The sequence below is a fragment of the Heliangelus exortis genome, unplaced genomic scaffold (assembly GCF_036169615.1).
Source record: "Heliangelus exortis unplaced genomic scaffold, bHelExo1.hap1 Scaffold_131, whole genome shotgun sequence".
Lineage (NCBI taxonomy): Eukaryota > Metazoa > Chordata > Aves > Apodiformes > Trochilidae > Heliangelus > Heliangelus exortis.
Genome location: NW_027285950.1, coordinates 174,966 through 187,312, shown reverse-complemented (window position 1 = coordinate 187,312; position 12,347 = coordinate 174,966). Strand labels below are relative to the sequence as shown.

The 12,347-nt window shown below is 53.3% G+C and overlaps 3 protein-coding genes across 8 annotated transcripts in view; 2 read left to right on the top strand and 1 right to left on the bottom strand.

Annotated features, from left to right (window-relative positions):
• LOC139790699 (maestro heat-like repeat-containing protein family member 7) overlaps positions 1-2,073 on the top strand; it is a 90,843-nt gene extending 88,770 nt beyond the window's left edge. For all 5 annotated transcript variants that reach the window (XM_071732567.1, XM_071732565.1, XM_071732566.1 and 2 more), the window contains one exon: positions 1,463-2,073. In XM_071732567.1, the coding sequence (XP_071588668.1) occupies positions 1,463-1,972 (510 nt within the window). In that variant the 3' untranslated portion in view covers positions 1,973-2,073. The remainder of the gene's footprint in view (positions 1-1,462) is intronic.
• On the top strand, positions 2,021-4,223 carry LOC139790701 (maestro heat-like repeat-containing protein family member 7). 2 transcript variants are annotated; one of them, XM_071732576.1, is made up of 6 exons: positions 2,021-2,188; positions 2,394-2,552; positions 2,731-2,832; positions 3,150-3,252; positions 3,584-3,634; positions 3,883-4,223. In XM_071732576.1, the coding sequence occupies exons 1-6, from the start codon at positions 2,021-2,023 to the stop codon at positions 4,008-4,010; spliced, it is 711 nt and encodes a 236-aa protein (XP_071588677.1). In that variant the 3' UTR covers positions 4,011-4,223. The 2 variants fall into 2 exon arrangements, with proteins under 2 accessions (XP_071588677.1, XP_071588676.1); XM_071732575.1 differs by lacking the exons at positions 3,584-3,634; positions 3,883-4,223 and having other exon boundaries at positions 2,731-3,237.
• Positions 4,224-9,490: 5,267 nt separating this feature from the next.
• Positions 9,491-12,161, bottom strand: LOC139790675 (maestro heat-like repeat-containing protein family member 7). Its single transcript, XM_071732545.1, has 6 exons — positions 11,988-12,161; positions 11,011-11,175; positions 10,447-10,548; positions 9,962-10,064; positions 9,824-9,886; positions 9,491-9,561 (listed from the first exon to the last, which is right to left on the bottom strand). Exons 1-6 carry the CDS (start codon positions 12,159-12,161, stop codon positions 9,491-9,493), a joined length of 678 nt encoding a protein of 225 aa, XP_071588646.1.
• Between the last annotated feature and the right edge of the window lie 186 nt (positions 12,162-12,347).

The window sequence follows — 12,347 nt, the reverse complement described above, 5'->3', positions numbered from 1 at the left end:
CCTGCCCTGGGGGGTCTCCAGCCATGGGAGCCCTGCCCCCTGCACCATGACTCCAGCCATGGTTTCATTGTGGGGCTGCCTCAGGGCTGGAGGCCTTGGGCTTTCCCAGCCCAGGAGCATTCCCATGCAGACACTGCAGGCAGCTCCACCTTGACTTACACTGCTGTCCAGTACCTCCTCCCCTGGCCGTGGGTCATCACCTCCCTCCTCAGCCATTCCTCCTTCCAAGCTCTTGTCAGGATGTGCTCAGCTTGCCTGCAAAGCTGCTGAATCTTACCCTCTCCTGTGTCTCTGCCCTGCTCAGTGACAACACTGCCCGAGGACCATGGGAAGCTCAAGGAGAACTGGGAACTCCAGACTGCTGTCCCGTCCTGCTTGGAGACTGCCAGAAATGTTACTGAGGTAATGACCTTCCCCCTTGCTGCCACCCTTGTCCAGGGCATCAGCAGAGGACGTGTGTCGGCAATGGCACCAGAAACAGGGGAGCTGGCGTGGCCTCGCTGTCCCCGAGCAGAGATGATGCCAGGGCTGCCCTTCAGCATCCCAGCAGCAGCAGCAGCTCCAGACCTCCTGGCCACCAGCAAGCCCTGGGTGTCTGTAGGGCCAGCAGCACCCTGTGCCCATCCCCCCAAACCTCCTTGCTCACCCTGGGGGTCCTCTCTCCTCATCCTCCCATGGGCAGGGGCTGCAGCCCCTGCTGCCAGCTTTCCCATGGGCACTGCTGCCACCATCCCTGCTGGGCACCTCCCACCTGGGCCAGCTAAGCCACCCCATCAGGGCACTCCGGCTGACGTGTCTTTGCCCTCTCCCTTCCTCCCAAAGATTTTTGCCAAGTATCTCCAGCCCTCTGAAAGAACAGATTTCATCCTCAGAATCATTGAGGGCATGCAGGATTTCACCATGTATGACAAGGAGATGATCAAAAGCGTGGTGGACGGGATCACAGGAGACTCTGACTGCTGGCTGGTGGATGTGAGTGGCCTGTGCCTGGGTTGCCCTTCAGCCCTCTCAGCCCTTGTTCCTCCCTCCATCCCTCCCAGACCTGGGTGGCTCAGGCACCTGCAGGCCACAGAGTGGGCTGGGAAGGGCAGCTGAGGGAATGGCTGCACTCCAGTGGCAGCACCATCCCTCCCTCCCTCCCTCCCTCCCTCCCTCCCTCCCTCCCTCCCTCCATGTGTCCATCCATCCATCCATCCATCCATCCTCACCCGTGTCCCCCCCTCCAGATGCCAAAGATCATGAGCTGCATCTACGAGAACCTGCGCTTCATCAGCTCGGAGTCAGCCTGGCAGGGGGTGCGGTCGCTGCTTCTCAAGATGGTTGAGCAGTGCCCTGAGGAGGCAGTCAGGCTGCTGCTGGACAACGCTCCACCAGGAAACAGGTACTGGCCCCAAAAGTACCCAAAAGGTCTCTATTCTCTTTATCTGAGGCAGCCCTGCTGACAGAGGGCTTTGGCTTGCAGCACTGGCCTGGACATGTGGGAGGTGATGTTCTCCGTGCCCCTGGCCTTGGATCTGGTTGTGCCCGAGCTCCTCAAGCAGCTCCAGCAGAGGAAGCAGAAGCTGCTCTTCTGCACTCTCAGGGAGGACACCTCTTGCTTGGCTGTGAGTTCCCAGAAAGAGCCCCCGTGCCCTCGTCCTCAGCTGCCCGGGGGAAGCAGGAGCTGCACGGTGTGGGGAGCTCCACCAGCTCTGCCCATCCCTCACTGCTGGGTTTCTTTCAGTTGCTGGCCAGCCTTCACTTGCCAGAGGAGCACTTTGCCCGAACCTACGAGTTCTGGAGGTTCCTGAGGCATCGGAGCCAGGCCATGCTCTCGCTGGTGCTCAGCGGCGTTGCTACGCTGTCAGAGAGTCCTGAGATGGTGAGCAGGGCATTCTGGAGGGCAGGCAGGGGCTGGGAGTCAGCCAAACGCCCTCCCTGCCACGGTGGGGCCTGGTGGCTTCCTGGGGAGATTTCCAGGAGGCACTTGTGATCTTCTCCCCAAATGGAAACTGCTTTTTCACTCACACAGGCGAGAAAAATGAAGGTGCTCCTGATGGACTTGCTGGAGGTCCTGCAGCAGGGCAGCAAAGATGTTCAACTGAAGGCCCTGAGGATCTGCAGAAAAGTGATGGGGGAACTGACGAGGGAGGAGGCCAGCTCCATCGCTGTGGAGCTGCTGGACAAGCTCCTGCCCCTCTTTGACAACGTAAGGCTGCTGTGGGAGCCTGAGCCCTTCAGAGGCATGGATGGATGGATGGATGGATGGATGGACGGACGGCTTCCGGGTTCTGCAGCTCAGCTCAGCTTCTCCCTGAGAACTGCTCTCTGAACCCTGCGGGCTCTGCCAGCTGGGAACAGGCTCACCATGGGCAGAGCTGCTCTTGCTCAAGTCCCGCTCTGCTTCTCCTCAGGGGCTGTTGAGCGAGCTGAGGGAGATCTCCATCAGCCTCTTCACTGAGCTGCTGAAGAAGGTGGCGGGGAAGTGCAAGAGGCAGATGAGAAACCAAGTGCGACGGGGCCTGCTCCCGCTCTGGTTTCACATGAGTGACGACACCCAGAGCGTGGCCGAGGTACAGGTTCCAAAGCAGAGCTGCAGGAAGAGCCCCGCAGCTCTTTGGGCCAGGGCACCATGTCCCAGGTTCCTAGGGGTGGGATCAGGGCAGGAAGAAAGGCAGATAAGAAGGAGGGGGATGCCAGGCCTCCTTCCCCAGGCCGTGCTGCCATCTCCCAACTTGTGCTGTTGTGCAGGCCTCCAGCCAAGCCCTCCTTGATGCCGCAGAGTTCCTCAAGTGGCAACAGCTCCAACACGTGGTGCGGACAGAGCAGATGTGGAGGATTGGAGAGTGCTTGGTGAGGACAACCCGCAAGCCTCAGGCTGGAGGAGGAAAAAGTCTGGGCTGTGGGCTCTGCAACTCTGCCTCCCCTACAGCCCTGCTGCAGCCCAGAGCCCACAGCCTGGAGCTGCATCCTTGTTCCCTGTCCTCAAGAAGAGAGCCCCCAGGGGCTCCTCTCCAGGCCCCTCTCCCCTCCCTGCACCCCACGGGGGTCTCTCTTGGCACCCCTGGGGCTCCCTCTCCACCTCAGTCCCACAGGCTCCTGGCTGGGAGAGGGGAATGGGCTGGGAGGAAGGACTGGGATACATGCCCATAGCTTCCCGCTCTCTCCAGCTGCTGCAGGACAGGACCAGGGCTGAAGATTACTTGGATCAGAGCCTGGGGTACCTGCATAACGCTCAGGCCAGCGTGAGAATGGAGGCCATCAGGTTCATCGGTGAGCCACAGCCCCTGTGGACCCTCTTCTGGCAGCCTGGCCCCAGCCCCCACTGCTGCCCTGGCACCAGGAGCAGCCGTGTGGCTGCCAGAGCCCCTCATGGCTGCCCCGTCCAGGGCCTTGGCCTCCCTCTGCCAGCCCTGCCCACGCAGGGGGGCTTGGTGGCCGCCTTGCCCAGTGCCACCCTGTCACTCCTGGTCTTTCGCGGGCTCAGCCCTGCGGGGGGGGAGGAGGTTGTGCAGCCGAGGCGGCCGGGCCGGGGGCTGTGCTGGGGCGGAGTGTGCTGGGGGGGGAGCAGCACACCGGAGACGCTCTCTCTCTTTCTTCCCAGGGCTTGCTGCGCGGGGCCAAAGCCAGCAGAAGCTGTCTGAGACGATCAGCGGTGAGCAGGGGCAGAGCTGTGCTGGTCGGGGCTGGAGGGGCAGGGGACGGAGCCTGGGCAGGGTGCTGCCATGCCAGGCCCTGCTCTACAGAAATGCTTCAGGGGCAGGGGAAGATGGCAGGGGCATGCTGGGCATTCCTCTGCAGCAGCTCTGTTCTCCTGGAGGGCAAAGGGGCTGCCGGGGGCTGGAGGAGATGGCTCTGCAGACACTGCGGCTCATTTGGGCTCTCTTTTTCTTTTGCTCACAGCACTTCAGCACCTCAAGTATGACAGCACACCCTCCATCCGGTGCCTGGCAACTCAGACCACCTTCATTCTGAGCTGTGTAAGGGTGAAGGCAAAACCAGGAAGCACCAAGCGACCTTGGCGCCGCTAAGCCCGGCTGAGGTGCAGCTCTTCTCTGGGAAGAGCCCTGTTCTGCCTCCAGCTCCTGACTGCCGCTGACTCCAGGAGTCCAGCCTGGACCTTCCAGGGCTGCCCTGTCAGAGTTAGTGGGGGAAAAGGGGGAGGAAGGTGGGATCGTTTTCCTGTATATTTGTATATAGTTAGTAACGTTCCTGGATAGTTGTATAGATTTAGTAATTGTTTCCTTGTTACTGTTTCATTAAAGTTGTGTAGTTTAGTTTCCAATCATAAGTCTCTCTCCCTTATTCTCTCTCCTTTCTTTATTAGGGAGGGGCATTAATAGACAGCATCTGTTGTTAGGTTTAACTGCTGCTCCTGACATTTTTGTAAAGTCCTGGGACCTCCATGAGTAGTGGCTGATCTGTCCTCACAATCAAAACATAAAATAACAGCTCAGGTGGTAACAATCACCGTCACTAAATTCCACCACCACACATTTTTGCTCTTCCTACAAAGGATCTCATAAAGGAGGTCGCAGCAACAATCCCCATGTAGCACACACTCACTTTGTTCACTTCCAAATCCATAAAAATTTTACACCTTTGGTCTTTGACCACTGACTGTCCCATTTAGACCAAAGTTTACACTTACAGCAAGTGAAGCCCACTTCCCAGTAATAAAACTCAACCCCCTCCCGCCTCCCTTTTTTTGTTTGTTTGTTTTTTGGTTTTTGGTTTTTGTTTTTTCTTCCCTTTTTCACAGTTTCTACATTTCAGAGCATACATCAGGTAACATTCATTCCCGGGATAAAAGGATACTCACTTCACAGCTCCATTTGGTCTCATTCCCACACACACATACCCACAGCATTAACATTTAACACAGAGACAAAACAAAGTTACAAAGTCACCTGGGCTACAATCCCACTTCCTCACTTAGGATCCCACTCAGGATCCCACTCAGTGCCCAAATCCCGCAGCTTCACAGACGGTCCCTGGGGGCCAGCAAGCTCTCCTTTTAGCAGTACTCACACCCAGGAGAGCCAAAAACACTGTGTTCAACTTGGTCTTGCCTTCAAGAAAATGGAAGGATTTCAATTGATCCCTCCCATGGTTTCGTTAGCAATTAAAACAAACAAACAAGAAGGAATCCCCCTCTGTCACTGCTATGTGCTATATTCTATCTCCTACCTTTCCCTTATCCTCACCATTTCCTGAAACTCACCATCAACACCCCGTCACTTCCTTTTTAAGCAACTGTAGTTTTGGTTTGTTTTTTTTTTTTTGTTTCCCAGATTATTCATAGCATGTTTTCAGTGGCTTGACACAAACTACTTAATAAATTCTATAAATGTGCTGGTGGAATGGTGATTTTTTTTCTATGCATAACTGAAAGAAGTGTGACTGACAACTGAAGCTGCAATTCCTGAAACCTGGATGCCTCTTTTATAGCTAGGGATGCAGTTCTCTTTCTCAGAAGCTAGAAGGTCAGTAAACTTGCCTGTTCAACCACCAGCACATCTGAAAACATTTTCAGATTTCCCAAAATACTACACTGAAGCTAGGGAATTTATTTTATTAAACTGACCCTTTCATATTGCACTCAGTGTCTGAAGAGATGCTTCATGACCAGGTAGTGTGTGCACATAAAGTTTTATTACTTGCAGCACAAAATCCCTCACAATGTGGCCAACAGCACATTTGGAAATACAAAGATTACTCAGGCTGTGTGGCCAACCAAGTAGCAAGCTGAAAAACCTTCCCCTTCTGCTCCCTATTTTACTAAAAAACGGTTTGATGAAATGAGGGGTGAAGAGTTTAAACTTTTAGGTTTTATTTTCAATAGGGGTTTTGAAGAAATACTAAGGTGTGAGAAGAGGAACTCCTTCCAAAGAAAGTTTCATGGATCTTCTATCAAGTCAGAACCCAATGAAAATAAAACTTGCCTTACTTCAAAGCCAGACAAACATTCCACACAAAAATTGCCACCTCATAAGTACCTTTTAAAGACAAGTGTCTGACTCGATACTTCACGCTACGCTGATCTGCTTCATGCAGGACATAAGAACCCAAAATACCTGGGAAGGTCTTCTGCATGCTATTCTACCCTTTTTAGGTGGCTTCTTCTAAGGATAAGGCTTTTATCTACGTCCTGATACACCTCATATCCTACCTGCATCCTGCTGATGCAGCTCTCACAAGAGAGAGATGACTACCATATAAAACATCATAGAGGATTCAACTGAACACAGGTACATCCCTATTCCCACTTCCACTGCATCCCAGAGCTCATGCTACCTCTACAGAGATAACTGTTGGACAAAAAACCTCATCACTTGACATTTTCTAGTTCAAAATGATGAACTGCTCTAATGAAGACCAGAGCATACACTGTACTCTTTGTGTCTGATACCTGCAGGCGTTCTACGGATAAAGATTAGGAGGTACCAGGTTGAAAAAAAGCCACACTCCTCATGACCAAGAATGTGGCTTTGCGGGAGGATTTTGGGGTGTGAAATCAGTGACCCGCCCAGGAAGAAGAGGTCAGAGACCAGCTGGGAGGCATCTCAGCGAGAAAAAAACCATTCCAAATGCCCATGTCAGAATGAGCTCAGAGCAAAACAGGTAACAAGCCTGCCCAACACTGGGCTGAATTACCAAACGCCAAATGGAACTGGTTTATAACCAGTTTGAACACTACAGTCATCTTGCAACTGGCTGGAGCTACCCCTGGAGCTTCAGAGCCTGTGCAAGTTGCTCACTTCAAGAAAAAGTACTGAGTGTCCCCCTTATCAGCTGTGAAGATATGCACCTTTTCCCCAGTTTTAAGGCGACAACTTTTAGAGGTACAATGAAGTCACAGTAACAAAGGATCTCAACAGACAAACAGCTCCACATTTCTCAGATCAAGAAATCAGGCTGGTGCAGAAGTGATTCAGCTGAGGTACAACTAAACCTCAGTTAACTTCAACTTCCACTTCCCTAGGTCTGCCTTCTGCATCCACTTATGCTGCTGTGTCACAACTGAGCACAACATCTGCAAGAAGGATTCAAACTACTCCTGGGAGCGTGCTGCATAACTTTTCTGCTTCAGGGTCTCCGGTGAGGCCAATCAGGTGATAAGGGGGCGGCACCCAGCCCAGCCACGAGGGATTTAAGTGACTGCCGGGAGCGCCAGCGACCCGGAGCATGGCAAACAGGAGCAGGCAAACAGGAAAGTGACACGGCAGTTAGCGAGGCAAACAGGAAAGTGACACGGCAGTTAGCGAGGCAGTTGGCACAGGCAGAGCAAGCAGGAAGGGCACAGCCAGCAATGGTTTCAAAAAAAGCGAAAGCTGTTGCTGTTGAGACGAAGGGTGTGTCCACACAGATGGAACCCCTTAAGAGGAACACTAAGATGGACGTAGCTGTCCAGGCCTCTGGCTGTGCAGAGTGTTTAAGCCTGGTGTTAGCACCATACTCAGTATAAATTTGAGGGATCACAAGGGTCAAACCCCTTCCTGCTTCCCCTTCTTCTCCTGTCCCTGTTTGCTTTGGCATCCTGGGAGGATTCCATCCGTTCCTCTGCCTGTGCTCCTGATCCATCCCAGCCCATATCTGTGTGTTCCTGCCTCCAGCTCCTGACTGCTGCTGACTCCAGGAGTCCAGCCTGGACTTTCCCAGGGCTGCCCTGCAGCCTCAGTCGTGACGTGCGCGTTATTGCGGGAGAGGGGGGAAGAACATGGTATCCATTTTCCTGTATATTTGTATACATTTAGTAATTTTTCCTATTTATCATTACTTTTTCATTAAAGCTGTGTAGTTTAGTTTCCCACCCATCAATCTCTCTCCCTTCCTCTCTCTCCTTTCTTTACCTGGGAGGAGAGAGAGATTAATAGAGAGCATCTGTCACTCGGTTTAATTACCAGGCCAGTGTTAAACCCTGACAGATTTTTTTTGGCGCCCGACATGGGGCCTGAGCTAATTGGCTCTAGTCCAGTTTAAATTTTGACCAATTTGCCTGAAGAGTTTGAATTCCAACACCAGTGGAAGAATGGCTTTGCTGAGCTGGAATCAGACCTTGCTCTTTGGAAATTTCACAGGTTTGGAGATTAAACCAATCACGCCTTACCTTTGGTATTTAGGGTATGTGATATGTATTTTTGCAGCTGCAATTTGTGTTACTGTGTGGTTTATTTTTCGTAAGAGCTGCTTAAGAACCATTGTTGCAATATGGTCCTCAATATTGATGGATATCATGGTGCACGGGGAAGTGGTGTTTCAATACAGAGATAAAATACTTGGTTGGTAATTACACTTTCAGTTTTAATTTGGGAAATTATACCACTCCACCATATTCCGGGCTGACTCCACCAGATTTTAGTAGCAGTAGCATTTCATTTCTCAATCTTCTGGTGGGTGTTGTTAGTTTTCCTCATATATTGGTGAGGAGTAAGACAGAAACCACAGTTTCCACAGGTTTCCATACACCTCATACTCAATATAAATCTGAGGGGTCACAAGGCTCAACCCCCTTCCTGATTCCCCTTCTTCCCCTGTCCCTTTTTGCTTCATCATCCTGGGAGGATTCCATCCATTCCTCTGCCTGTGATCCTGATCCATCCCAGCCCATATCTGTGTGTTCCTGCCTCCAGCTCCTGACTGCTGGTGACTCAGGTTTGACCCCCTTCACAAAGGAGGGATGCAGGTGTGATCTCTTTATTCCTTTTCTTTTTCCAGAGCCCAAAATGTTCCCAGGGCTGCCCTGCAGCCTCGGTGGTGATGTGAGAGTTATTGGGGGCAAGGGGGGAGGAACGTTGCATCAATTTTCCTGTATGTTTGTCTATATTTAGTGATTTTTGGTTTTTATCATTACTGTTTCATTAAAGCTGTGTAGTTTAGTTTCCAACCCATAGGCCTCTCTCCCATATTCGCTCTCCTTTCTTTATCAGGGAGGGGATGGGGGTTACTAGAGACCATCTGTTATTTGGTTTATTTGCTGGGCCAGTGTTAAACCCTGACAGGGACCCTCCCCAGATGTGCCCTCAGCCCGTTTTCCAGAGGTCCTGGATGCTGAGCAGCAGACAAAACCCCATGAGTGACAGCACAGCCTCTTGGGGAAGTTCAGCACCAGGCTGCTCTCTGCAGCCCATTGCCACCAGGTCCTCCCCAAAACATCAGGAGCAGAGCTGCCACAGGCACTGTGCACGTGTAGGGTGTTCAAGGGACAGCCTGGTGCTGCTTGGGACAGGAGATTGGGACAATGTGGCAGGCAAATCATCCAGCCACAGCCCACAAGTGTCAAGATCTTGTGCAGCCACAGCCATTGTCTCTGGCAGGCTCCTTGCTGTCTGTGAGTGCTCAGCACACTTTGGGTGCTCCTTGTGTGAAGGGAGGACACCGTGGGGCCCAGCTGGTTGTTCCAGCTTTACTCACCTGCAGCCATTTCCCCCAGTTCACCCCTGCTCCTCTCTTCAGAGCCAGCAGCACAATATCCATCGGTACCATTGGCTTCCTTTCTTCAGTAGGGATCTCAGGAAGACCGAGGTCTGAGCTGCCTGGGACCGGATTTCCAGGTCAGGTCCTTCTCCAGTCTGTGGAGGGCTGAAGGGAAAGAAGAAGAGGGAGCAGTGGTGAAACCCCTCTGTCTGCAAAGAGCCTCCCATGCCAGCCCCATCCCTCTTTGTCCCTGGCCAGGAGGAGGAGGTGGGATCATTCCTGCTGCTCAGGAATGCCTCGAGCGCCCCTGATCCCTGAATCCCTGGAACATTTCTTTCTTTCCCTGGGGCATTTCTTTCCCTGGAGCAGGGCCAGGGATGGCCCCTGCCCCACCAGCCCCAGCCAGCATAGCTCTGCTCCTACTCACCCCTGCACATTTTCCGCAGATTCTCCTGATCTTGGGTCCCGCTCAGACGCCGCACAGCAACCCCTGGGAACAGAGATCCCATCAGAGCAGCCCTGGGGAAGGAGAGGGGAAGGAGAGGCCCTGGCGGCTGTGTCTCACCCATGAACCTGACAGCCTGCAGCCTGACGCTGGCCCGAGTGTCTGCCAGGGATTTCATGCAGAAATTGAGGTGGTCTGGGAGCCTCCTCCTGTCCTGCTCCAACTGGAGAAAATGGCATAGACCATTTCCCATGTGCTGAAGCCATCCCTCTGCCCATCCAAGGGAAGGGAAAGAGAGGGGAAAGGAGAAGGTGAAGAATGGAGAAGGGAGAAGGGAGAAGGGAAAGGGAGAAGGGGAAGGGAGAAAGGGAGAAGGGAGAAGGGAAAGGGAGAAAGGGGGAAGGGAGAAGGGGAAGGGGGAAGGGAGAATGAGAAGGGAGAAGGGGAAGGGGGAAGGGGAAGGGAAAGGAAGGGAGAAGGAGAAGGGGAAGGGGGACTGATCTCCATGTTTTGTGTTCCACTCTGGAAAAGGGTCAGTGAAGAAGAGCTGCAGACCCAGACCCTGGGCTCATGGGGCATCCCTGGTGCCTGGGGCCCATCCTCACCAGTAGCTTTCCAATCTTCTTTGTATCCTTTCTCTGGACCCTACGCTTGAGTTTTTCATTCTCCAGGAGGTCTGCACAGGTGAGGAGGGCTTCCTGTGAGGCCTGCAAAGCAGCAGAAGCTGGGAGACAGCACCACAGCTTGGAGAAGGAGCCCTGACATCCCCCTCCTCTTGGCAAGGCCAGGCGGGACGGAATCTGGTCATTAATTGTCTGTGGCAGGGGCTCTGCAGGGACCCATCCTTCCTCTGGCCTGTGCAGGAGGAGGGCTGGGAGGGGTCCCTAGCACCCTGCCATCCTCTGCAGCAGGAGGAGGATGAGAGGAGGAAGGCAGTGGTAGGACTGGCACAAGGAAGAAGGAGATCTCTGCCCTGCCCTGGGCAACTGGGACAAGTGGGGCAACCTGGAGGTTCCCAGAGGCTGACTGCCAGCAGCCCTCACCCCTGATGGCCAGGCCACCACCAGAGGATCAGGTCTCCCTTCCCCATGTCTCTTGGAAAATCTGTACCTGTCACCTGTACCTGTCCCCATGTCACCTGAAAATCTGTTCAGCTTTGAAATCCCTACCTGGGCCACACTGTCAGTCTGCTCATTCAGATGGAATAAGAGCGGGACCAGGGCTCTCCAGATTTTCTTCTTCATCTCCTCCCTCTCAGCCTCATCTCCCCCCTCCACAGACTCCACCATCTTTCTCAGAAGGCTGATGGAAAGCTCTTGTACCTGGATGGACTCCTGGAAGGAAGGAAGGAAGGAAGGAAAGAAGGAAGGAAGGAAGGAAGGAAGGAAGGAAGGAAGGAAGGAAGGAAGGAAGGAAGGAAGGAAGGAAGGAAGGAAGGAAGGAAGGAAGGAAGGAAGGAAGGAAGGAAGGAAGGAAGGAAGGAAGGAAGGAAGGAAGGAAGGAAGGAAGGAAGGAAGGAAGGAAGGAAGGAAGGAAGGAAGGAAGGAAGGAAGGAAGGAAGGAAGGAAGGAAGGAAGGAAGGAAGGAAGGAAGGAAGGAAGGAAAAGGAAGGAAGGAAGGAAGGAAGGAAGGAAGGAAGGAAGGAAGGAAGGAAGGAAGGAAGGAAGGAAGGAAGGAAGGAAGGAAGGAAGGAAGGAAGGAAGGAAGGAAGGAAGGAAGGAAGGAAGGAAGGAAGGAAGGAAGGAAGGAAGGAAGGAAGGAAGGAAGGAAGGAAGGAAGGAAGGAAGGAAGGAAGGAAGGAAGGAAGGAAGGAAGGAAGGAAGGAAGGAAAGAAAGAAAGAAAGAAGGAAGGAGGGAGGGAAAAAAAGGGAAAATGGGAAAATGGGAAAAAGAGAAAGACAAGGTGAGTGCAGCAACAGCCTCTCCCTTCCTATGGTGAGCAGGGGCATTGGTGGGGTGGGTGTGAGGGGAGATGCTCAGGGGGCTTGGGAGGCCTGGATGCCTCCTCCTGCCAAGGAGAAGCTGCACTGGGCTGCAGAACCCAGCAGCCCTCCCAGCAGAGAGAGCCCAGGGGTGTGAGGAAATGCCCAAGTGCTGCCCATGGAGTCCTTGCCCTCTGCCCCTCTGTGGAGCTCAGGCTCCTTACATCATCAAAGAAGGGTGGGAGCTTCTCCACCAGCTTCTCCAAAGCAATGGCTTTGGCCTTCTTCTTCAGGTGCCCCATTAAGTTGTGGAAGATGAGCAAGGCTGACACCCTGCTGTCTGCACAGGGATCCTTCAAGCACAGCAGGATGTCATCCAGCAGGGACCTGTACCTCATTCTTCTGGCCTGGGGGAAGCAGAGAATTTCTGTGCTGCTTGGAGCAGGGCTCACTCTGCTGACAGCCACCCCCTTCCTCCCAGCCAGACCCAAGCCACCATGTTACCCCCCTACCTCAGCCCCAGGCTGCCAAGGTGGCTCTGCCTGACTCCACCTCGCTCACCATCTCCTCTTCTTCTGACAGTG

What these genes read in the sequence shown, in the direction of transcription:
- LOC139790701 (XM_071732575.1), top strand. Translation starts at nt 2,021, where the DNA reads ATGAAGGTGCTCCTGATGGACTTGCTGGAGGTCCTGCAGCAGGGCAGC. An exon ending in TCCTGCCCCTCTTTGACAAC is followed by an intron (nt 2,189 to 2,393) that starts GTAAGGCTGCTG and finishes GCTTCTCCTCAG; the next exon opens with GGGCTGTTGAGCGAGCTGAG. An exon ending in ACACCCAGAGCGTGGCCGAG is followed by an intron (nt 2,553 to 2,730) that starts GTACAGGTTCCA and finishes GCTGTTGTGCAG; the next exon opens with GCCTCCAGCCAAGCCCTCCT.
- LOC139790675 (XM_071732545.1), bottom strand. Translation starts at nt 12,161, where the DNA reads ATGAGGTACAGGTCCCTGCTGGATGACATCCTGCTGTGCTTGAAGGAT. An exon ending in AGACTGACAGTGTGGCCCAG is followed by an intron (nt 10,549 to 11,010) that starts GTAGGGATTTCA and finishes GCTGCTTTGCAG; the next exon opens with GCCTCACAGGAAGCCCTCCT. An exon ending in GCAGGCTGTCAGGTTCATGG is followed by an intron (nt 9,887 to 9,961) that starts GTGAGACACAGC and finishes CTCTGTTCCCAG; the next exon opens with GGGTTGCTGTGCGGCGTCTG.